Genomic DNA, 25503 nt, shown 5'->3' with positions numbered 1-25503 from the left:
ATCTCATTGTGTTGGTACCTCCTGTCCCACCCAGAAGCTAAATTCTGATTACAGCCCCTTCTCTCTTCCTCTCCTTCCCAGGAAGTTAGAGATTCTGAGGCCTCTGGGGCGTGAGCTCCATCTCCTCACAAATTGGAATATGACTGTTTGGGCCTTGATTTTAGAATTTAAGTACTTCAAAAAATAGTATGTATATATCGTGGTTTAAGTACATGACCAGGAGAGGTGATTTTTGGGGGGCCTTTAACGGTTCTGTGGTCATGATGGGAGTTGTCTTGTGGGGCTCAGCAGGCACAGATTTTTGTAGCGTTCCCTTTTTTGGCACGCACGGTGTCATTAGACTAAATTCATCATAAGTGTCCGTGTCAAAAAGGTAAAGTTGCCTGTTGAGAATTCTCGTTACCATCATAAAGTTCCATAGGATGTGTTTGTCTTAAACCCAGAACCTTCAATTCATTTGTTCCTGGTGATGACAGTGCCTCTCGGGAGGTCTTACTTATCCAGTCGTGGTCTCTGTCCTTCCATGAAAGCCCAGACACGGTTCCCATCTCCCGGAGCAGATCTACATGACCTTGAAATGAATGAGACCAGGGAGCCCGTTTGAAGGGTTGCCGTATGGGAAATAAAACCAATCTTCTTACTGCTTCAGGGGTTGTTAAAAGTGGACTCTGCTGTCAGAAACTGCCTATCCCTTTACATTGAGGTACTCGGCAGTGTAGGTGAAGCCAGGAAATCAGGTGCCTGCCCTCTTGGGTCCCCTGTCTTAGAGAACAAACACAACCATGCAGTTTGTCTATTTAAAAATTCTTTGTTGACCCTTCTGTGACCCTCAGGGTAAATTGAAACCTTTTTTTTTTTTTAGCATAGCTTATGACCTGACATTGTCCACCTTTAGCCTTGTCTTTTGACCCCTCCATTTGCTCACCTTGACAACCATAGTGTGCCTATGACCTTGTCCCCAGAGACACCTCCAAGCCAGCTCCCTGTCTGTGCGGCACCCCTGCACGGTGTCCTCCCCTCTCTCAAAACTCTGCTCAGGCTGTGCCCTAATCATTACTAACCCACTGTCTCCTGTGAGCCGACCTCAGTCGCCTTGGTGTCTCCAGTGCTTGGTCACCCCTAAGACGCGCTTATTGAGCAAATGAATGATGGTGCTAACCTAGTTGGTTTTTTTTTTTTTAACTGTTAATGTTGTAAGTAACAAGCTCCAAGGGTGAGAAAACAAAATAAATTAAATTGCTATGACTTCGTTTTGTAAGCTGGGCCCATTTAAGGGTCTTCACTGCCGATTTTCAAAGGATAACACACGGGTAATCATCATGGAGCTCTGTCTTCTTTCCTTTCTAACACACAGAGGAAGGGTAGAAGGAAGGGTAGAAGGAGAACCAAGGAAGACTTAAAATCAATCTTGTGTGTCGACTGCAAAAACAAAAAAACCCCTTTATATCCATTTCTAGAAAACCATGGGACTAACTCAGCGCCGTTCAGAAGACATTAGCAATGCCAGAGCCAGAAGCAGATGCGCTGGGAAAGCTTCCTTAGTCACAGTTAAATGGGACCTTTTCCCCCTGATAAAGGACGGCCAAACACATGATGTGTGTGGACTCTTAAGTAGACTTCTAGTAAAGATTCTGATGATTGTTACAGTTCATGTCAGTTATTCATTAGAAACGGTTCTCGGGCCGCCTCACGTAATGCTGTAGGTTCTTCTGGCTTTCGGACTGAATCGGGTGGAGTGAGGCAGTCATCAGAGCAGACTCTCGGGAGAAGTCAGAGACCGATAAGTTGCCCTGTTTGTTCAGCTGCTGCCTTCCCTTTTTAGAGAGCTAACCCGATTAACAGGGAATTAGTGTTACCTCTTTTGCATTCTGGGAAGAAATTGAGAGAATTAAGCAGCCGCATACCGATCACGTCTCCCATTTCCACTCCCTCCCCGAGCCCTGTTCATTTTAACCCGCAGATACTTCTCAAATCCGTCTCTTCCCTTCTCACTCCAGCAACACCCAGTCTGAGGTACCGTCTTGTCTCACAGACTCCCAGCTGGGCTATATCCCAGCTATATCCGCCTTGTCCTCCTGTAATGGCAGACTGGTCCTTTCAGGACGTAAAAGTCGTCATCCCTCTGCCAGAAACATTGAAAGATAAAGATCCAGATCATTGATTGGCCCCAGGTCCCGCATGGCCTTGCCCCTCGTGCTCCCTGGGCCCAGTCTCACTGGACTTCTGGGACACACCAAGCTCCACCTTGCCTCAGGACCCTTGCTCCTGCCATCCCATCTCTTGGCAACATACTGCCTCCCACCTGTAGTTCAGACATATTTCCTCAAGGAAACTGAGCCTGACCCTGGGCCGTAATACTTGAGAGTGTGTCCATGTCTTTCCATGGCATTCAGCATGATGACTGGGCATGTATTTCTAAGAGTAGATGTTGGGCATTAAGCACAGGTGGGCGCCGGCCACACTGCGTACACATCTTGCTGGCCGCGGTGAAATCACCCGCACAGCACCTGGGACTGGGGGGACCCTCCCAGCGGAGCAGTGGAACTGGTGTGGGCATCCACGGACATGCCAGCCTCTGTCCTCTGCCAGTCTTCTGTAAAACTGTTGAGTGTGCGTTGCCTTTTGCTTGAACCCGAGAGGAAGCACATGTCTCCCTGGGGCCGGAACTTGGTCGTTTCTTCAGCGGCGTCCAGTTACCACGCACGTGGGACGCACCTGCAGCCAGCCCCCCTCAGGGCTGTGAGCGGGTTATTGCTGCCGGGAGGGTCAGGCCGTGACGTTGGGCCATCATGTCACGGAAGAGAACTCCCGCTGTGGTCATTTCCGAGCAGCTCCCTGGCTGGTGAGAACTGGGAGCCGCCGGCTTCTGGGGCCTCCTGCAAAGTCTCAGGTGAACAGATCTCAGCGTCGGGACCGTGGCCCACTGCCCAGCAGGAAGCGGACACTCTGCGCCCGCGCACACGTGCACCTGCGTCCCCACGGGAGGCGGCGCGCCTCGGGGCTCTAACACGGGGGCTCTAATGGAGGGAGCTGCTCAGTGCCGCTGCGGGGCTTAGCATCTGATCGGCTTGTTTCGAAGGCAGGAACTGTGGACTCGAAGGAGCCCGTGGGCAGGAGGGGTAGAGAACGGGCAGCAGTCTGCAGCAGAAGTCTCCATGACCAGACATGAGTTAGGTGAAGGCATCCATCCTCAGCTGGAGTGATCCCATTCCCGCGGGGCCAAAAACTTGTCCTTGGAGAACAGAAAAGTCCCTGCTGTTCCAGTGGTTGGTGGCGCTCCCAGAAGGCCACAATATGTACCTCAGGATTAAAGGGATCCGTTTATGAAGATTGAATGGGAAGAAAGGGGCGGGGATGGGGCAGGGCTTCTGAAAGGGCTCTTCAGGGGCCAGAATGAAAAAGAAAGGCCGAGGAACTCTGTATAGGGAAAGGAAATGAGTGAAAGGCAGACACTGGGTATAGGAGGAAAGGTGTGCAGCAGACAGGGCAAGGTCCTGGCCGAAGCCGGGAAGGGCAGAGGCTCTGGCTCCTCAAAGACCCAGGTCACGGAGCTAGACCGATGACACCTGTAGGAAACATGAGGGTAGAAGGGGAGGTCGACTCGGATGCCTCGTGGCTGGCTTTCATGTCTGCTTGGAGAGAGGCTGGGAGGGTGAGGAGGCTCGGCCCCTGAGGCTCATCCCGTGGGGCACGGGGGACACATGTTCTGTCAGCAGGTGGGTGTTTGACCAGCAGTGAGCAGCGCCCCGAGATGGGGCCAGAGGCAGGTGCACCTTTCTCTGCCCGAGTCCCACTTACTTGATGCCACCCAAGCAGTTTCTCAGCAGACCCCTCACACATTGGACATAAACGGCACCTTGGAAAGATCTGAGGGAACGTGTGTGAATCCAGAGCTTTAACCTGCCAAGGAAGAGGGTCTGGATGTGTGAGAGTCCCATCTTCTCAGAGGTGTCTCTGAACTAATTTATAGTCTTTCTGAAGAAGAGAGATGACTTTGTACTCAGGCCAGTAGACTTTTTTAAAAAATAGGGATTTTTTCAGAAGCACATACCGAGCACCTCCTGTGGGCAGGCACTGGGCTAGTGTCCTTTATATCGGGTCCTTGAGTTCAGACATGACAGCCATGACCCTGGCCCAGAATAGGTGTTCACGAGAGGAAGTACGTTTTCAGCGTGATGGGGAGACGGTGGGGTGGCAGGAGGCCACTCTCCACTTCCCGAGCCTCCCTGTCCACGAGAAAATGGCGGCAGTGACGCCTGCCTCGTGGGGACTGGTCCGTGACTTCCCGTGATGCACCCGGAGCACGGCAAGCGGCCTGTGTCTGGCCCTAGGCAGCCGGTCTAACATGTGGAATTGGAAGAGCAGCCAGTTTGGCCCACTCAGGTGTTGTCGGTGAGGAGCCCGAGCAGAAGGGAGACTGACCGCTGAAAGCTTGACCTGAGAGACACTGCCGGCCGGGCTCGGGGAGCAAGACCTGGAAACCAGCCTTCCCTCCCTGCCCGTGAGCCCCCCAACACCGCCTGCCAGAGAGACCCGCAGCCAGAGTCAGCCACAGAGCCGGACGGCTGCCCACGGACTGGACTGCTTGCTTGCTTGCCCTCCTTACATAACACAGTATGATTCCCCCCACTCCAACCTTTTTTTTTCTTTCAAAAACAATTGTATTCGTTTATCTGATTACAAAATACTAATAATTTAAGTAATATGTGTAAAGCCACTGCAGTAAAATATATAAAAATCATCCATCGCTCTTACCACCTAGAGAAAATTCACGATTAAAATTTTGATGCCTTCCAGAACTACTCTTCGAAAGCACATGCACACAAGACTTCCTGTTTTTACAGAATGAAGTTGTGCAGTGTGTACACTGCTAAATATCCCAGCTACCTTTCTTGTGTCAGGAAATGTGGAGGTAGGCCATTTTAACGGCTGCACTGAATTCCGTGTCCTAGACCGCACCTCTTCTAGCCATGCTCTCTTGCTGGGCATGATGATTATAATCTTGGAATATACATTTTGTTCATCTGGCCAATTTTTTCCCTTTGGTATAAATTCTAGAAGAGAAAGTATTACGACAAAGGATGCCGTGCACATTAAAATTTGATGCCTGTTGCCAAACCCAAAAGGTTGAAGCAATTAGACTCCTACCAACAGTGGAGGCAAGACTGGTTTCCCTGCGGTTGACAGTGCGGGCTGCCTGCTCTTTCTCGTGACCCGGTGTTGCTGTTGGAGGCACCAGACGTGTTTTTCTCCCTGCCCTTCCCCGAGCTCGCTCTCTCTGGTCCATCTTCTCATTCCAGAACTCTCTGGAAATTGCAACTCCTGGAAAAAATTCTTAGTATTGCCGAACTGTGCTGAAGACCTCTCAGTACCAAGAACTGGGCTTGGATTAATGAACTTGTTTGGTGTGGGTCGGACGGAAAAAGTCCATTACTGAAGAGGAATAGCATGACAGTCTTTGGGGAGAAAAGGAAAAAGCATCAGGAGCTATTTAAAATGCAGTGGTGTAAATGAATGTGGTCCACAAACCTCCAAAGAGGTTATAGTCCAAGAAACGTCCCCACCTCACACCCTAAGCGTGTAAGTGTCCACCATCCTTGAGGATTGCCCGGGCCCCCCGAGGCCGGGCAGGCAGTCACAGGGAGAGCCAGGCATGGAGGACAGCCATGGAGAAGAGGAAAGCGGGCTGGAAGGAAGGGCTTGAAGAAAGTGAAAAACACAGTAACAGTTGAAATCCATATCGCGCACGGTTAAAGAGCTGAAGTGACATCATAGAGTGGAGTTCGCTCATGGGATGGAAACACCAGATCTCCCTGAAAAAGAGGAAGAGAAGAAGGCAGGAAACGTCAACTGAGCAGTGATCCTGTGACTAATCTGGAGACCACTGGGAGGCGAGCAGGGGCTGCGTCTCCGGGTCACAGAGGCCCCCGCTGTCCTGGGCATGTGTGGCATTGTGACCGTGAACCCCTGCCCAAGCAGGTTTCATCAGTGCTCCAAATCTCTTCTCCCTCGTGACGCATATGACCCGCAAAGTTACTCGGGAAAACCCTCTCCGCAGGCTTGGCTCACTCTCTGAAGTAGCCAGTTCTGCTTAGGAAAAAAAAAAAAAGGGAGCCTGACGGGTCATGGATGTGGCTGTCTTTGAATAGGAGACATGCCGGTGGTATTTAAAATCTCTACAAGAGCAAACTTTATTTTAAAAAAATTAAACTTTAGGGGCGCCTGGGTGGCTCAGTGGGTTAAAGCCTCTGCCTTCTGCTCAGGTCACGATCCCAGGGTCCTGGGATCGAGCCCTGCACGGGGCTCTCTGCTCAGCGGGGAGCCTGCTTTCCCTTCTCTCTCTGCCTACTTGTGATCTTTGTCTGTCAAATAAATAAAATCTTTTTTAAAAATAATAAAATAATTAAACTTTATTTAAAAAAATTTTTAAAGTCCCTCCCTCCCTTGCATCCTGCTAGTTACTGCTTTCTGTGGCATATTTGTGGGAAGCACAGAAGGAGGTGCTTCCTCTCAGCCAATTTGCTCTTAGAGTCCTGGGGGGCCCTGTGGGAGGAGCTCGTCCAGGCAGTGAGCAAGGAGGTGTCCAGAAGCCCATAGAAAGCCAGAGTTCTCAGAACTGCAGGTAAATCCATTCCTCAGCCGGGCACTTAAGCTGCCCTTTTTTTTTTTTTTTTAAGTCCCCATGTTTTGCCTTTTTGAGAGAAATTCCGTGCATCTTTTTGTGTATGACTGCAAAATCTAATTTTCAGAACCAGTGCATTAGAATTTGGATCTCTGTAGTCTTGATGAGCATACCCTGTCTTTGCTGTTGTACATAATTAATTACTTCCTCGGTAAATGAGATTACAAAATGTTGCTCCTCTCCATTGTTGGTAATGTATGAAGAATAATTAAAACTCATAAATAACCACAAAATAATTCACCTTTGATAATATCTTTCAGTGTGTAACATCTCAACAGTTTAAAAGGCTCGTTAGATACTCTCTTGTACTCTGAGCCCGTCTCCTGGGAAGTCTTCTTGAATGAATGCTGCTTATCTTGCTTAGTAAGACATTATTACTCAGTAACGGGTACGGCAACTTCATGATGGTGATTATTGTTATCTTTGCAATTACAGACCTACCAAGTGGATCTGAAGCCCAATGGGTCAGAAATAATGGTGACAAATGAAAACAAGAGGGAATATATTGAGTACGTATACACAGATTCACAACCTTTTCTTCTATTAAATTTAACAGTCCGTATGGTTGATGTCTCTTGCTAACGTAGTTCCTGCCTGTTGTGGGCGCACTTTCAGTAATAGGAGTTCCTTTCTGGCTTGGGCTAAGAGAAGTTGAATTACAAGATGGAAAGTTTGACTTGTATCATGACTTCCGTGAGCCGCCTTAAGAAGGGGTCATGAAAGGAGAAAAAAAGTGTACAGTATTGGGTAATACGGCAAACTTGCTTTTGGAGGCTGTGACACGTAGTCTAAAATTGAGATTTGCAGTGTTGGGACATAGTGTCAACAACCACCAGTGGGGTAAAATTAGAAACAACCAGAAATAAAATATTTCCTCTCTCTCCTGACTTCTTGTCCATAATGAAAATGGAAGAAAATCATTAAAACGGGTAGGAAAATCCACATACGCGAAACACAGTGAATTATTTCTGATATTTATAATTTTCTTAACCCAATCTCAGCCTCAGCTGGTGGAACAAAATGTTTAGTCCTTTGGAAACCCAGCAGTTAAGCCATCCCGGGGCACTTCTGCTAGCCAGAAGGCCTTTGTCTGTTGGGCACAAGACACTTTCCTCTTTGGTATGTACGTATGCTTCCAGCACACGGGAGCAGGAGCTCCCTGGCTATCCCTGGTGCAGGGATGAGGTCGGCACAGCCGTGTCTGATGCCCGCGTCGCAGTGTCTGCCTCTCAGCGGTTACCTCGGTGGTCTGAGCGCCGCGTCTGCCTTCAGCCCTCCCGTTTCAACAAGCTGGTTCCCTCCTCTCCCCTCAAGAGTCTTGGCATCTTTTAGTGTCCTCTAAAGAAAAAGCCATCCTTCCTGATTAGGGAGAAATGGAGAGTGTTGGAGCCTCTACTTGGAGACCCTGACAAAGCGTGCCCTGTTACTCAGCAGGCTCCCCTCCCTTCCCCCATCCTCACAAGGTAAAAGCTTGCTGTGCTTTTAAAAAAAAAAAAAAACAACAACAACCTGTGAATAAGCTACCACAGTTCTTAACCTGTTCACATTAATTGGCACTTGGGTTCTGAATTGGGAGCAGGCAGGACGCCACTTTGCAGATCCCATGGTCTCCATTTGAAAGCACAGGTGTTGCGTGGATTTTGAAAGCACCGTCCCTGAGGGTGTTTGGGGTCCGAAGTCCGAGGGTTTGGATCTGGAGATACAGGTGGTACAGCGGCCCTTGCAGTTACCTGCTGTAGGTTTCAAATTTGGTGGGGGGTGGGCGTGGACAGAGTTGCAACTGGCTTCCCTGGAAAAGAAAAGAGGGTGAAAATCTCCACCCGCCCTCCGGCACCCGGGTGCCCCTAGGGTGCAGGAGGGTGCTCAGGCTGATGGGTGCAGCGGTGCGGCAACGCCTCGTGTGGCTGAGCAGGGCCTGTGCAGTGGGGCTAGGCCTCAGGGGCCACCCCGCTGGGGAGCGCCCTGCTTGCTCCTTCCCAACCAGATGCCTTAGCTGGCATCCAGCGTGGATTTGCCTGGCATTAAGCTCTGCTGTGCGCTCGCTAAACATCATCACAGAGAAAATGTTTTCTGTTAAGAGACCTTATCGTCAGTCCTCCAAATTTTGGTGTTAAATGCTTAGCCTAAATCATTTTGCTGATAAGTTATGTGTTATTGTTGAAAACAGTACACTGGATACAAGTGCAACATTCCACAAAATGTTGTACTAGATACTCCTTTTAAAAACATAGGTACATGTTTAGGGGCTCCTGGGTGGCTGAGTCGGTTGGGCATCTGCCTTTGGCTCAAGTCATGATCCCGGGGCCTTGGGGTCATGCTCCGCATCGGGCTCTCTGCTGGGGGGGTGGGGCAGGGAAGCCTGCTTTTCCCTCTCCCACTCCCCCTGCTTGTGTTCCCTCTCTCGATGTGTCTCTTTCAGATAAATAGTATCTTTTTAAAAATGATGAAATGGAGAACAAGCTTTTTCTCTCTCTGCCTCTCCCCTCTGCTTGTTCTCTCTCTCAAATAAGTAAATGAAATCTTTAGGTTAAAAAAAAAAAAAGGAAAAATCTCTGTACTTGTTTATGCACAGGTGGGTGTGTGTATGTGAGTGTGCGTGTGAACACATGCATGACGCGCCTGTCTATCCACGGCCCTTTCTATCTCCGTCCGTGTGGTCCTGTCTGTAGGCAGCTTTGGTAAACTAAGACTTGATCGGGGGGAATAAATTACGTTAGAAATGCTCAGAGTTGAGGTTTCCCATCTACTCTGAGAGCGGTACTGAGGCAGCAGTGCCGTGGCTCTAGACCCTCCCTGTGGTCCGCCGCAGCAGGGGTGGTGGGGGGGATCCTCTGCTCCCCCCTACCCCCAGGGAGAGTGTGTCAGGAAGTGCATGGGGCTCGTGGTGACAAGGGGACTCACTGCTCCTCGGTCTCTTCCGCAGCTTGGTCATCCAGTGGAGGTTTGTGAACAGGGTCCAGAAGCAGATGAACGCCTTCCTGGAGGTAAGTCACGCGCCCTCGGTCCTAGGTGGAGAGACGAGGGCTCTGGTCCTTGGGGCAGGCGGGGCAGGAAGACCGGGCCTGCACCATGCACACCACGGCCCAGCCTTGGAGCACTTAGCCGGCCACCCTTTTCATTCTGCGTCCTTCTGCTCTGCACAGACTCAGTTCTGCACCGGTACGAGGAAAACACACGGTCCCTGGCTGGGTTTTTATCTTACGCCGAACCGTTTTGCGCCAACTTTCCTCCTGTTAGAGGGCGAAGCCGTTGCTCCTCAGATCCAAGTATTTAATGTCAGCGATGCTCCCAGGCCCCTAGCAGAGGGTGGCGGGATTCATCGTTTTTGAAAAAGGGTTCATTTGGGGGGCACCTGGGTGGCTCAGTCGATCAAGCATCTGTCTTTGGCTCGGGTCATGATTCCAGGGTCCTGGGTTCGAGCCCCTTGTTGGGCTCCCTCTCCCACTCCTCCTGCTCGTAGTCTATCTCAAATAAATAAGTAAATAAAATTTTTGGAAAATGGTTCACTTTGACCAAAAGTAGAATTCCTTTTAAAGTCTTGACAACAGTTGGAGTTCTATAAGGAGAACTTAGGAATAAGCCCCAAGTGCTTATTACAGATTGCCACTTGCACTTATCCTGACCCCGGCAGAACACTCAAAAAATTCAGGGACTTAAGGGCATAAAATGTGAGTTAGACCCACAAGAGGACAGAGGGTTTCATACTTTATTTACATAAAAAACCCAGGAGGCACGGTCCTGGCCCCGCCCCAGGCGATCCCACATTCAGAAATGGGACACCTGCAAGGCCCAGCTGTGCAGAGCATCTCACCGGACCACCCCGGGTGGTCAGTGTTAACCCGGGAGCTAGAGCACGGTCCCTGCACTCCTCTCTCTGCCCTCCTGGATCACGCCGCCTCCTTATGCAGCTCATCTCTGTACTTTCAGTACCTTATTTTTAAACATGTTCTCTTGCACATCCGTGGCTTGTGCGTTCTAGGACACACTGACTCATAACGATGTCATAAATGGCTTTTGGAATTCGCCTGCCTACAGTAACCCATATTTTCAAAGGGTTTCTGAAATTGCTCAGACTCCCGAACCTTCTAGATTCTCCTACTTTTCTGAATTTTTATGTCGTGACTTTGCTGTTTTTATTAGAACTACAGTTACGGGATACTGTCGCCGATCTATACATCAGCAAAGAATATTGTTTCTTCCTGGCTATTTGTTTTCTCTGTAAAATTTGTCTCTTTCAAGGAAAAAGGTGTTGAGGTGATTTTTTTTTTTCTCTTTCAGGGGTTCACAGAACTGCTTCCTATTGATTTGATTAAAATTTTTGATGAAAATGAGCTGGAGGTTTGTATTCTGAACATTTTCTGTAAAGTAGATATTTTTAAATGGTATTTTACTCTTCTCTGGCCCATTATGTCCTAGGAAGTAAGTTGAGATGGCTTTTATTCTATGTCTCTCGTGGGGTGCTTGTGTCAGTCTTTCGGTGGGGAATAGTGAGAGTAGTCAGCTGTAGATAGCTCACCCAGGAGAGGAGAGGGTAGTTCCAGAGGCCCACCGAGCTGGGTTGGCTTCATGGCCAGGTGCACCAGGTAAGGAAAGTTGCTTCAGATAGAGTCATGGTTGGGACAACCGGTTGGGGTGGCAGGTGCTGCTCACGAGGCGGGGCTGGCTGAGATCCTGCTACCCTCCCCACGTGGTGGTAGCTGACTGCGACCTTGGCAGGGAAGTGAGCACCAGGGGCTGTGGAACAGAAGTCTTTGTGAACTTGACCTGGTCTTATTAAGGAAGAAACTCAGAAGACTCTGAGGTCGTGGCAGGAGGCAGTTTGAATGAGATTGCTCCAGCTTCTCTGTGGACCTAGAGGAAAACTTAGCAGCAGAAAAAGCACAGGGATCTCACACCCTGTGTTGTGTTGAAATAGGAGGAGGGAGGCTGTGTCTGGGGCAGCTGTCACCCTGTTTGTCCAGGCCACGTTTCCCATGAAGCGTGTCTCACAGGCTAGTCTTCTGTTCTTCTGGAAGTAGAAACTTCAAGACAGATGATGTCAAAATCCTGTAGCATGAGTCCTTTGTTTTATAAGTAGGGAAACTGCTCCCAGGTTTACCCAACAAGTCAGGCCTGGGATCTAGTCTCGGGCTTCTGGCTTGGTTGTCCTTCCATTTTTCTTGGGTGCCTTTGTGGGAATAGCAGACTCACTTTTCCCGAGGACACCTTCCCTGCTCGGGGGGTTAGGTAGCAGGAGGAGCCCTCGGACTCCATCACAGACCCGGTCACTGCAGGAGCGCAGGTCGGCGTCGGCGCACGTCTGGCCGGCAGCCTGGCGGGGAGGAGCTCTGGCTACCGCAGAGCACACGTTCTCCTGGGAGTTGGGACACATCTCAGGTCCTGAGACACATAAGGTCTTGGAAGGGGAAACAGCTAGAGTGACAAGCAGCTGTAAACGGAGCACAAGAAAGGCTGAGCCCCGGGCTCAGATGGGAGGGTCGGACGAGAGACAGACGCGGAGCGGCACTGCCACCATGGGAGGCTGTGGCGTGAACACGCGATGGATCTGGGTCCCCGTCCCTCCCTGCGGTGCCTCTGTGATCTGAAGGGGCAGGAAAATGATGTCCCCGTCACACATTAAGAGCCTCCAGCTTACCTGCTCTGCACACGACAAAATGCTGGTGTTGAGAAAAGGCCGTTCCTCCATGGGGGTCTGTGCGGCGTTCACATGGGTCCACTCACACCTGCTCCTTCTCCCCGCTAGCTGCTGATGTGCGGCCTCGGCGATGTGGATGTCAACGACTGGAGACAACATTCTATTTACAAGAACGGCTACTGCCCAAACCACCCTGTCATTCAGTGGTTCTGGAAGGTAAGGCCATGGCCGCCCTCGTGCTCCTCCCCAGTCGGCATTGAACCCCTGGGGCGGAAATCCAGCTTCTTCCATGGCTGTTGGTGGACAGCTGTCCCTGCCTCAGCGCGATCCCTATCAGAGCACTTTGTCCTTAGCAGCCCAACTGCAGCAGCTCTGTTGGCGGAGCCCGTGAGTAGAATGAAGTAGGTCCTTGGGTTCAGGAGTTAGAACGGGCCCGCCGAAGTGTAACTGAGAATGGGAGACTTCTCAGGGCGAAACGTGCTTGGGGGCTGAGTTTTCCGAGATGCCATATTTGCTTAAAAAATCATTTTTCCCATTTTATTGGTTAGTTCCAACAGATATTTTGATCTTTATATCTTTTGGTCAGAGATGCAAATGAAATTTGATTTACTGTCTTAGGCCCATTGTTTTCTTTCTCTTGAGCTTAGGAGAGAAGCAAAATGGTGAGTTGAGTCCAAGGTAGAGACTATAAACTGCCAAGCATCTGCCTTCGGCTCAGGTCATGATCTCGCAGGGTCCTGAGATTGAGCCCTACTTTGGGCTCCCTGCTGAGCGGGGAACCTGCTTCTTCCCGTCTCTCTGTGCTCATTCTTTCTCTCTCTCAAGTAAATAAAATCTTTAAGAAAGAAAAAAAAAAACAATTTCGGGGGGGAGAAAAGGCTGATGACTTAAGTAATAACTCCTGTAACTTGTTTTAATTTCTAAATATCTATTATTAATACTATTTTATGTAGTATAACATATAATAATATTATAATAGCACTTGTTTTCATTTCTAAGTATGTATTATTAATACTATTTTTTTTAAGATTTTATTTATTTATTTGACAGAGCTCACAAGTAGGCGGTGGGGAGGGGTGGAGCAGGCTCCCCGCTGAGCAGAGAGCCTGATGTGGGCTCGATCCCAGGACCCTGAGATCATGACCTGAGCCGAAGGCAGAGGCTTTAACCCACTGAGCCACCCAGGCGCCCCTATTAATACTATTTTAAGTGCTAGCAGTAGTGTAGAGAGAGAAGACGTTAGAAGCAGACTCTTCAGAGCCCGGTCCGTGTGTCTGCTGTTTTTGTCCTGATTCAGGTGTGTGGCACACACTATTGTAGAGGCCTACCCTGGCATCTGGTTTTCTTTCTATAAAACGTTCTCTTTAGAGAATTTGTCTACAGTCTGGAGTCTCACATCTCATGTTCTAGCCTGGGTTCCCGTGGTGTTGGAGCTTCTCCAACTCCGGGCATGTGTAACTGGCCCCGGGAGTCCCGGCACGCCTCCCCCAGAGACCCTGAGCTCGGCGCCAGCAGCGTGTTTGCTTTGTAAGAAAGAGACCTTGGGATCTCTCGTGCTCTGAGATTACACAGGTGGCATTCTGGTGCCCATTTGGGGGGGGGGGAGGCCCCATTCTCAGTCCCCCGTCCCGGTCTGCCACCGCGACCTTGGCGATGGAGTCTCACACTGCACTAGTGTGTCGTGTGCTGGGCATCCTGCGGCGCCGTGACCACCGTCTGTCCCGTCCCCAGGCCGTGCTGCTCATGGACGCCGAGAAGCGGATCCGGTTACTACAGTTCGTCACGGGGACGTCCCGAGTGCCTATGAACGGCTTCGCTGAACTTTATGGTGAGACTCTGCTGCTCCTGCAGGGCCAGGCGGCGCTGTGGCCCGGCCCCCAGACACGTGTGTCCCCTGCAGGTCCGTGCAGGGAATCGGGGTGGGGGGGGTGCTTTGGGGTTTGTCCAGAGACAGGTTGGTCTTTTCTGTTTGTCTTGTCTTGTGGTGTGTCTCGAAGGACTCTGTACCTTGGGAGACAGAATCACCCCGTGCTTACTGTAGAGATGTTAGAAGTCAGGCTGCTCTGCACAGTAAAGGTCGCGTTTCATCCCTCCCCCGAAGGAGCTTGTGGTGTAAGCCTGCGGGGCTCGGCAGAGAGGCTGCACCTGTCCGCACCTCTGCGTGCCCTGCAGCGCTGCGCCCCTCCGGTCCCAAGTGATGCAGGGTCCGAGGCTGTGCGGGCCTCTTGCTTCTCTCCACAGCAGATTCTTGGTACCGCCTGGGAGCCGGGAGGGTGTCTCCGGCTCCCGCTGGGCGCGCCGGCCCACCTGCTTCCCACTGAAGCCCCACCGCACTTAGCTTTGTTCTCCGCCTGCTTCCCCGACACTGGCATTTATTTGTTTCTCTGTTTTTGTCTAGGTTCCAATGGTCCTCAGCTGTTTACAATAGAGCAATGGGGGAGTCCTGAAAAACTGCCCAGAGCTCACACATGGTGAGTGACAGAAACACACAGTTGTCCACAGATTGGGCTTTAAATACTCAGCTGGGGCTACTGCTGTCACAGGAGGCTGTGTTGCCTGCCCACGAATAGCACAGTGCGAGGTGTCAGTGATGGCGACGAAGTGTAAGTTGTGATGCTGATAAAACGCAAACCAGGGTTTGAATGGACCCGATGTGTTCGGCTCAGAAAGGGTTAACCGCCACCACCACCCCCAGTCCTGGGGGATGTTCCTCCTCCTGACCCCATCCTTCCCTCCTTATTCCTGGAATCCGATACTGCAGTGTGTATGCACTCGACATGGAAACGACTGTTCTCAAACGCTATAAGACAGATGGGATTTTTACTCCAACCATAAGTTGGTTCTTATCCCCAGAACTGGGGATAAAATTCCCTGGAAAAACCTTGTTTTAAAAGGTCTCTCATGAGGGGGACCCTGGGTGGCTCAGTCCATTAATCGTCAGACTCTTGATTTCAAAGGCTCTGGTCATGATACCAGGGTCGTGGGATCGAGCCCCGCGTCGGGCTGCGTACTCAGCGGGGAGTCTGCTCGTCCATCTCTCTCTTCCTCCACTCCCTCCTCTCACTTTTTCTCTCTCTCAAATGAGTAAATACATAAAATTTTTTAAAAACATAAAAGGCTTCTCACGGCCACCAATAACCCGTAGGTCTCTTGAATTTAGCAACAGTTCGACGGGCTAGAGGAGCATGAGAGTTGTGACAGGCCTGGTCCCCAGGGGTTGGAGTCAGGGGATGCCGGGAAGACAGGTATGGAGCAAGGCAGCCCTCAGGCCTCCAGGATGCAGGGCAGGAGGAGGGACCTCCCATGTCTCTGAAGGGTCCCCTGAACCCAGCAGCTCCTGGGGGAGCTCTTACTGATCCGAGCACGTGTGTTCCTGGGCTGGTGTCCCCCACAGGCTTTTATTTCTTGCTCTTAGAAGCAGGTGGAGGTGGGCCATCTTGAAGATGGCGAGTCCCCAGCCCTCCTCTTGTCACTAGCAGTGAGGCCCTCCAGAGCCCACTCTGGGCTACACAGCGCCACCCAACGCTCATTTCGGGAAACGCCTCCCCGCCCTCCCAAGTAGCAGCGAGGGAAGAAGTCTCATGAGAGTGTACCGTGGAAAATTGGCTGTGGGAGGTCTTTTTGATTCCCTTGCCTTGCCAGAGAGAAAGTGTTCCCCATTTATACCATTCACGGGACTCTGAATGGCATGAAAATGGTCCTTGCCCAGCCGATCCTTGCAAGCAAGCGGACTCCAGCTAAAACTGGCGGGTCTCCAGAGCGCCGATGGCTGCCATTCATTTTCTTCTAGGGGGAGAAGGTGGTGGTATTTTGGAGCTCTTACTCCAGACAGTATCTGAGTTGTGTTATTTTCTGGGTTATGATAGCCTTTGTTTGGAAGGCCGGCAGCGTGGGGCCGAGCCCCGGGACTGCTGGGATTGATGAACAACTCCCTAACTCATGGTCTCATCATGACGGGAGGAGTAAGTGCTGGATTCCTGGGCGCATCCGTCTTGTGTGGACTGGGCGCTGTGGGATCTCTCCCGTGGCTTCTGGCATGCTGGCATTCCCTTAAGTGGTGGGGAAGGTTTTCCTGTGATCACACAGCTCAGTCCCAGAGCCCAGGATTGGAACTCCGCTCTGCCAGAGTCAGAGTCTGCACACCGGCCGCCACACTGGGGTCCGCTGCCTCCATTGCTACCGTTCCCTTTCCTTGGAGGCTCGTTGAAGGGAACCAAGTAATGTAGTGTCCAGCCCATGTCCCTCTGTGCGCCTGTGGACAGATGTCCTCCTGTTGAACTTGCCCTCTGTTTCCACGTCCACATGCTTGGGTCACAGCTAAAACACGGTGGTGCCCAGAGAAGTCCTCTGAATTCAGTGGTTCCTAACATCGGCTGCACATTGAAACCACCTAGAAAGGGTTTTTTTGTTGGTTGTTTTTTTTGTTTTTTGTTTTGTTTTGTTTTGTTTTTTTAAATACGGATGCCAGGGTCCTGACCCCAGAGATTTGGAGTTCATGGGCTTCGTGTGTAGCCTGAGTTGTCGGGTTTTCCAAACTGTCCGGGGGGCTCTGGCAGACAGCTGGAGTTAAAGATTCCTGTCTTCCCTGGGACAAAGCTCTGTCCCCGGGAGGAAACCAGCCCGGGGGTCTCTTACCAGAGCCTCTTGGCTTCTCTGTGGGTCACAGCATTGGCCTGCTGATGCCCCCCACAGGTGACTGCCGCCCACCGAGCAAGGGCGCAGCGTTGCGGGTGGGCAGGGACGCGGCCTCTCGGGGGCGTGCGAGCCAGTCTCTCCCAGCCCAGCGCCGGGGAAGGGAGCTTTGCTGGCTGCTTACAGCAACAGGGCCTCCACCAACTTTAGCTGGAGATAAACCTGATTTCTTCCGAGTTTTATGAAAAGATAAAATTGACAGTTAAGCTTCAGAATCCAAACCTGATTCAGCAGGAGAGCGAGAGCTAGCGTACTTTTTATAAACCTCACAGATGTGATTATTGATGTGATGGAAAGGGCTTTAAAGATCTATCAAAGATCAGTCCTTGGATATTTAAAATTACACTTTACAAAGAATCACAGACCCACCTGCTCATTGGAGTAGAGGAAAAATGACCTCCCGAGGCCACGCAGCTGGCTAGTGCCAGGCCAGAGCCAGACCCGTGCCCCCCGCTGAGTACACTTGGCAAGCACTTACTGTGTCCCACACAGGGTCTTAAGCACTCTAGGCTTTATCTCCTTTGGTCATCTCGATAATTCTGAGCAGAGGGTCCCACACAAGAGGAAGGTGGTCACAGATCCTGGGGAGAATGCAGGCCCCCAGGGATCCCCGGCCCTGGACTCCGAAGGACCCGCTGCAGTTGACACGAAAGCCACCTTCTGTGCCAGGCTCCTATTAAGTTCAGCCTGCAGAAGTGGGGTTCTGTCTTTACAACTGGAAAGGGCATGTTTGAGAGCATTATCAAACTGAAAACCCTTTCAGACGTTGCCTTCAGGATTCCCAGGTTCCCGGGAACTCCAGTTTAAGAAGCACTGTGCGCTCCTCCACTGTAACTCCTAGTCCTTGGTGACTTTAACACACTCAGTGCATCTCGTGAACCGCGCGCGGGGTTTCGACAGGGCCCACCGGGGACGTGCATCTGTTTCTTCCTGCTGCTGACAGCAGTGAGTTTTTGGAATGTGGGGACTTGCTCTGTTCATATGTGGAATCCCAGGTGACCATCCAGAAGTTACTACGCAGGAAAGCTCTTGGCGTGGGATCTAGTGTAGAGGATGTGAGGGCATTCCAAATAGACTCGACCTTGGTTCATCCCTATCGTGTTTAAGTGCTTGGCGTTCGAGGGTCTGGAGCTCGGCCCACACGTCAGGGACCGCTCCCCTTTCGAACTTCCCCCACCCTAGCTGGGCCTTTCCTGGCCCCACATCTAGCTGTGGTAGAGAGGTTTCAATGGCCTCTCGGAAGATTCTCGCCTTTGCTGTGTAGGTTATATAACCTCGTCGGCGTGGACGGTTTCATTGCCCCATTTATTTTTAATGACTCAGGGTTGTTGCCGAAGACTTGTACATTCTCTTGCCCAAATATCACATGCCTCCTTCGGCACGCCTAGGAAATGCTGTCGTGACCACAGGGCAATAAGGATGGCCTTTGACTTATACTTTCTGTTACTTCTGCAGCTTTAATCGCCTTGACTTACCTCCATATGAAACCTTTGAAGATTTACGAGAGAAGCTTCTCATGGCTGTGGAAAACGCTCAAGGATTTGAGGGGGTGGATTAAGCGCCCCCCACTCACTCCCCGGCCTCGGGGTGGCTGTTGGTCCAGCAAGTCCTGCTTGCACTTTTGCATTTGCCTAACAACAGACTTTGCAGAGACCAGGCAGAAAGAGCAGCCGCGGGCATGGCTCCTGGAGCCGAGCCTTCGCCTGTGACTTGCCCAGGTTCGGATGTGGGAGCCCGGTCCCAGGTCGCGTTCCTGCATTTTCCACCACGAATTATCAACTGGTTGATGTGTACACTAATTACATTTCAGGAGGACTGAATTCTATTTATGTTGTGCCTCTGTAGGCAAAGCCCTTAATAAATATTTTACATACTTTATAATGACAATGAATGGAATTAATCACTCTACAGGTATAGTATTACAACTCATGTTTACTTTTTAAAATGATTTAGACCGATTTTCAGATTTTATTTCATTACAATTAAAGATGTCTCGTGTACTTGGAAAAGTGAGCATATTTTTTTTGTATTTGAATTTCATACCAGGTTTAATGTCAGTGACATTTTTTATTTTTGAAGTTTAAGTACCCTCCCCACTCCCTACTTTATTAGAATTGGAAGACTGATTTTTGTCCAAAAACCTTCCACAGACATGTACTTTGAGAGCATTTAAACTACAACGTTAGGCATAATGATAATTTGCTCAATACTCAGAATGCAAACAAACTGGATATTACATTTTTTTTTGTACAAATTTAGCATACTAGCTGCAGGCTGAGAGAATTGTAACATAGCATGGCAAATTCAGTGTTGACTTTGAAGGAATCATACCATTATTCCTTAGAAGTAATTACATGTGCCAGAACACATCTGGGGACAGGGTTGGACTGTCCTTTATCGGAAGAGACCTCAGCTACCCCTCCCTGACGCTGTACAGTCCGTCCCTTCTCGCCTTTTCTTCTTTGCTGTTTGTAGTAGAGACATTTGAATGAACCTTGGCACCGCTTGATTTGAAACTGCGGAAACCAGAGATCTGTTTCATTCTTATTGTATGCGTTGGCTAATGGTCACTAAATAACCAGTTTTTGTTCTAACTGCACCAAGTCTGAAGGCACTTTATGGACCACATGGAGGTCCTATCTGGTTTTGTTGATGTTTTCTTTTTTACCATAGACGGTCATTGTGATGATGCTCTCTTCTCCCTGCACACATCTTTCTGGTGCGGTGTGTATCCATTGTGACTCTCGCTGCTGGTGTATAAAACCTAGCTGGAAAGCTGAGCCTACAGACCGGTCCTCACCCGCTGTTCCACGATTTCTCTGCAACTACCAAGATTCATTGAATGCACACTTCATCTGACCGGGTTTTGTCCCCTGGGACGTGTTGCATGCTTCGACACTGTACTGCCTGAGTGGTGTCCATTCTGTGCTGGACTAAAAAGTGAGCGGGAGCTTGGATATGAGCCCCACGGTCAGTCGGCCGATCAGGTGGCGGGGACAGAGGGTTCCGCGCACTTGGATTCTTTGCCGCTTTGAGTGTTCATTGCAGAGTTCCGTGGTGTCTCGAGAGAAAGCCTGAGGCGCCGCATGGGGGTTCGGCAGCCCTGCCGCCCTTTTAACCTGTGTTGTCCTAAACCGTGTTGGGACACTCAGGGGGCTCTAGAGATGTGATTTCTTGCCAGTCATCAGTAAGACAAAATTGGGGTTTCGGGGCCCCCCTGTTTGTTATGTAAGGACCTTTTGGTGTAAGAAATTCATTGTTACCCAGCTCTGGGTGGCTTGTGAAAAAAAACCGTGAATGTTCGTGATTGTAAGTGAGCTGTCTTCAGAGGTGCAGAGGTCAGGGGGTGATCTGAGAGAAGGTGGATTTCTGCAGAGCTGAGGATTAGTTCCCTTTTCCTGTTGACTTAAAAATCTCTGGTAGTGATCAGAGAACTTAGATGTTGAGTAATTGGAAAAAAACATAATGCTCTTTTTTTCCTATCTGTGGGATTTTTTTTTCCCTGCAGTCAATATATAACATGTCTCTCAGCAAAAACCCACTTCATGTAGCCCCTCCTGGTCCAGAGGGCTTGCTTTCTAGAACTCGCACCAAAGCCAATGCTCGGATGGATTCTGAGAGTGGTCGTGTCATCATAGAGAAAGCCTGCGGTTCTAGCTGAAGAACTGGGGTTCTGTCATTTTGCAAACTGAATATTCAAAAAATCAGAGTATTCCATGTAAATGCGAATTAGGCAGTGTTAAAAAATATGAACGAAAAATCCATCCTAAGATCATTTCCGTGCTAGGAGCAGATAGGAATTGTCGAACTATACACCCCTGTGAATACTTGAAAGACCGTAATGGTGACTGACCGTTCAGTTCTTCTACCGCTAAATGTGGGATTTGGTGATGGTCAAATAGCAAATGGGTTCGAGGTTTGTTTTTGTTTGGCTTTGATCCACGTCAGAGCCCCTCATCTCAGCAATTCTCAGTGTTTCACTCTTTGTCTAAAATAGTCCTAGATCTTGTTTTCTCGAAGTGCTGACAACCACTCGCCGATGGTCTTCACGACAGAGTCCTGGTGGTGGTTGACAGCAGAATGCTGGTCGGTCCCGTCAGCAGGCGCCCCCGGGGACGGGGTCCAGGACGGGCTGCTGGTCCTGGTTACCCTCCTCTCTGGCGCTTCTGAGTCCAGGGGCTCTGCACCTTCTGTTCCCTTAGAAGTTAACCCGGATCTGGGTTTTTTTTTTTTAGTTGCCTGAAGAAGGTGCAGTTATTATGGGCCATTTTGCCCCGAGGTTAAGAAGCTAGTTCCAGAATTAACGGCTGCACTGTGGACATGAGCTGTCACGCCTGCCTGTAGGTCCTGGGCGTGTCTCTCCCTGTCCCTTGTCGGCCTGCAGTCGGATTTGGAATGTCTGCATTAGCTTCAGAAGGCGTGCTGCTGCTTTTGTGCCGGCTGCTTCTGCAGCAGGAAACCAGGAGGCATTTATCTGTTTTAAAGTTGTATTCAGCTCTGAAACCGTTCCTGTTCTGTACTTCTCTATAGCCAGTCCTGTACCAAATCACAAGAATGTAAGATGCTTCTTTGATTTTTGTTTACAAGGCCCTCTGGTTGACCATCGGGTTTTTCCTGTGGTCAGATGGCAGATGCTCTGAAGCGACCGACGTGGGTTCTTCCTCCCACATAAGGGTGCAGTGACAGATTCTGAGAAGTGGTTGGCAAAATATTTGAACCACATTCCATATCTCACAACGTGAAATAGACAACAAGTACCATGGCTGTTTGATCCTGCCAGATCCAGACTGGCTCTCTTGAAAGCCAAGTTCATACGCAGCAAATTACTTAATTGTTCTAACAGTGAACTCATGGTTTAACACTTTGCTCTAGCATTTTCCGAAGTCTCGTATCTCACCTCTGAACTTGAATGTCTGTGGAGAGCATGGGTTAATCTCTTCTCAAGCCCCCCTCCCTGCTGTGCTAGCCACCTTCTTTCTTTTCCTCTTTCCTCTGCACCCCTCTTATTGACAGGGAGAGGAGGGCACTTACGTCTGGAATAATTTCCTGCCTTGTCCGGTAGGGGGTGCTGCTCTGCAGGGCGATTGCCTGGTCTGCTCCCTTCCTGGCCCCCAGGCACTACCTCTTGTCTCCTTCGGGCTTTGGGGTACATCCTGAGAAGTCACGTCAAAACTGCCAATTTCAGGTCTGAGATGCGTTTTTAAAAATCCTTATAGACTCCACTTTGTACTTTAGATTTTAAAACTGGGAAGACAATGGGATACACTTTGGACCACTTTTTAATTTATCTAAGCCTTAATGAACAGCGTATGTACACTTGCATACGCACACGCCCGCCCCAGTGTGTGTTCAGTGTCAGAAACGATGCTGTAGCATCAGGACGTGAGCTGGTGTCGTGTTTTCTGATTATGTGAAATTTACCAAGAAAACTTCTCATTAGGCGTCTGTCCTTGGTGAAAGGTGTTGTGCGCGTAGCAACACATGTTTAAAATGCATGTCTCCTTGTTCGTTGGGCTGGTGTTTCTAAGGAGCATCAGTAGGAGTCTTAACAGCGTCGGCTGCAGACCTCTGTGTCCTGCATCTCAGCCTCGTGTCAGAGCATCGAAAGCCTTTCTAATGACCATGACTCTGTGTCCACAGACACCTGTGTTCCTTTATAAGCCAGTTCGCCCTTTCATTCAGACTGATTTCATCAAAATTGTCACGGTTTCCTTCATGTTAACTTTGCGTGACTTTGTTTTTCCTTTACTCCTACTTACGTGATATGTATATACATACGTACGTATGCTGTCCAAATATATATGTATATATTTGTATAGCATTTTTACACCTTTCTCGAGTAATCTGGTTTCGAAAGGGAGTGAGAGAGCTTAGTCCTTCTACAGTTTCCTCCAAGCTATGTCCTGAGATGTCTGACCCTCGGAGCCTGAGAGGGACCCCAGGAAAATGATGCTAACGTGCTGTCATTCCGTAATTCGGGATCTTTTACCAAATGAAACATTAAAAAAAGTGACTTTAAGGTGAAAAGAGTTTCAAGCATTCCAAATGAATTCTCAGTGTTTCATAACTTTTTATTATAAACCCCACTTCCTAATAATACAAAGCCAAGTACTATTTGATACGGTGATTACAAACCAAACTACTTTGAAATTTTTTTAAAGACAACTTCTGGATAACGCTCCTTTTCACAATCAGAATGGCTTTAAAATACGGTTGAATTTGATACACACAGGAACAGTTTTGTTTAAGAACAAATCTTTTTTTGCTCTTCATTTTTCTTGAGAGATCTAAAGAGAAATTGTAGATTGTTTTCCTGACAGCAAAAGAGTAATGTGACAAAATGAAGTCGTTGTAAAGAAGTGATACAACTTGTCAAATATTTAATAAAGAATTATGGAAGCTGGAACGTTTTCTACATCGAGTATTATGGCTTGTTTGATTTCAAGCTTCTCCATTAATGCGTTGTCTTAATTGTTGGGGGGGTTCAATGCCTACGGATGGAAGAGCGCTCGCTTCCTTAGTACCACTCAGAGCCCCACACCTTTAGGACATCACCGAAGTTTGCCCAGACCACAGAGTCCCTAAGTGATCCCAGCACCTCACCTCGGTCAGTTCAAAGCCCCCAGTCAAGCCAGCGGCGCCCCGCGTGGGAATCCACGTCTCTCAATCCCATGGTTCGCTTCTGAGGAGCCATGGCCAGATGGCCCCTGGGTGTGAGAACGCAAAAGCCACTGGCAGACCCCCTCACCGAGGAGGGAACACTTCTTGAAAAGCCCAGTAGGTTCCTGGAGAAAGTCTTTATGGGACTTGAATTGGACAGGAAAACAAATTGATGGTGACTTAAGACCTAGTACAGACTCTCGTTAGTAGACCCCAGGACCCTGTCACAACCAGGGGAGGGGGGGCACGGGTGGGGACTGAGTGAGAAGGAAGGTTCCTCCACGGGGCCGAGCTCAGGCAAAAGATGAACCCAGCCTGTCCCCTCCTGCCCAGCACCCCTGCAGAGCTGTACAGGACACGGTGTCCACAGAGTGGACTCGAGAAGCTTGAGCTGGCTTCTCGGACTGAACCCCCTGCTCAGCCGGGTGCCCAGCAAACTGGCCGTTCCGAACACGCTATCCCCACGCATGCGTGAGCCACCTGTCACCAGCAGCTCTGTGGCCCGGGCGCGTTGCTCCCTGTTGGAACAGGGCCCCAGGTGGCAGAGACAAGGGCTTGGGGCCAGCACGGTGAAGAGGGAGGGCACTGGTTTTCTCCCAAAACTCTCTGCTTGCCTCACCACACCCCCATGCTCGGGGAAACACTTTTCTTCCTCCCTGGGAGAACAGCTGACCTGGAAGGGGCATGGGGCGCCGTGTGCAGCGAGCACGGCCGCCAAGACCGACACACGGAGCCCCGAGGATGAGCACTGGGTGAGCGGCTCAGCCCTCAGGGTCTAAAGGCAGAGTCTGCTTTGGGGCAACTTCGAAGCGGTCCCCTGCTGCGGGCGCTGTACAGAGTTCCCAGGACTAGGAAGGCCCGCTTGGCCTGGTCCAGACAAATAACGACACAGGCTGAAGGTAGAAGCTACGAGTCCTCTAGACTTCGCTTTTGAGAGATTTTTGTCCATTCTTAAAGCTTCTCTTTAGTGGGGCGCCTGTGTGGCTCAGTCGCTTGGGCGTCTGCCTTCAGCTCAGGTCATGATCCTGGAGTCGCAGGATCGAGTCCCACGTCGGGCTCTCTGCCCAGCAAGAAGCTTGCTTCTCCGTCTGCCCCTCACCCAACTTGTGCTCGCTCTTTCTCTCTCAAATAAAAAAATTTTTAATAAAGTTTCTCTCTCCTTACACCTCTCTGCAGAGCCTGGTAATGCTATTCTCCTTAGTACTCCGAACAGTCAGCTTTGAGTCCCAAAGAACATCCCCCCACCCCCCGCCCAACATTTTGTTAAGAAAACATTCAGAAGAGCTAAAAGAATAGTGGGGTGAAACCCAGGACACCCACCCCCTAGGTCTGCCATTACGTTTTACTCCGCTTGTGTTATCCTCCTCTTCCCCCAAATACTACAGCGTGCCTAACATTAACTAGATTCTGTCATTTAGATTTTTCTTTCGATGTAAATAAAATTTGAACCTGGTCAATTTGGAGATGTAATTGACTTTACCAGACGATTCATGAATCAGACAGCACCCAGTCTAGCCAAGAGAAAGGAGCTCCAAGGAGCAATACAATATGGAAGGTTTTTAAAGGCAGGGAGGGAGTGGGGGGAGAGACGTTATTAGCAAAGAATGCGTTGTGTCAAGCAAGTCACCCTCCTACAGGGAAGGGCAGGGGTCTGTCCGTGAATTAACCTCCTAGAGCTGAACAGTAAGTTCCAGGTTAGCTCGTTAAACATCACATTCCTGGCAGTGGGGAGAGGAGAGAGACTGCAGTTAGGTATTAAGTTCCGTTTTGCTTAGCACGAGTGATTCCATGTTGGACCCGCTGTCCCTTTTTAATGGAGGTGAAATTCACACAA

The 25503-nt window shown here is 49.9% G+C and overlaps 1 protein-coding gene across 7 annotated transcripts in view; it reads left to right on the top strand.

Annotated features, from left to right (window-relative positions):
- The window catches only part of NEDD4L (NEDD4 like E3 ubiquitin protein ligase), a 335730-nt gene extending 316716 nt beyond the window's left edge, over nucleotides 1-19014 (top strand). For all 7 annotated transcript variants that reach the window (XM_080822006.1, XM_080822005.1, XM_080822009.1 and 4 more), the window contains 7 exons: nucleotides 7118-7191; nucleotides 9606-9666; nucleotides 10961-11020; nucleotides 12426-12533; nucleotides 14049-14145; nucleotides 14716-14788; nucleotides 18465-19014. In XM_080822006.1, coding sequence (XP_080678132.1) covers nucleotides 7118-7191; nucleotides 9606-9666; nucleotides 10961-11020; nucleotides 12426-12533; nucleotides 14049-14145; nucleotides 14716-14788; nucleotides 18465-18567 — 576 coding nt within the window. In that variant the 3' untranslated portion in view covers nucleotides 18568-19014. The remainder of the gene's footprint in view (nucleotides 1-7117; nucleotides 7192-9605; nucleotides 9667-10960; nucleotides 11021-12425; nucleotides 12534-14048; nucleotides 14146-14715; nucleotides 14789-18464) is intronic.
- Nucleotides 19015-25503: the final 6489 nt, after the last annotated feature.

This window comes from Martes martes (genome assembly GCF_963455335.1).
Source record: "Martes martes genome assembly, chromosome: 13".
Taxonomy (NCBI): Eukaryota; Metazoa; Chordata; class Mammalia; order Carnivora; family Mustelidae; genus Martes; species Martes martes.
The sequence above is the reverse complement of the archived record's forward strand: the minus strand, read 5'-3'. Positions and strand labels throughout refer to the sequence as shown.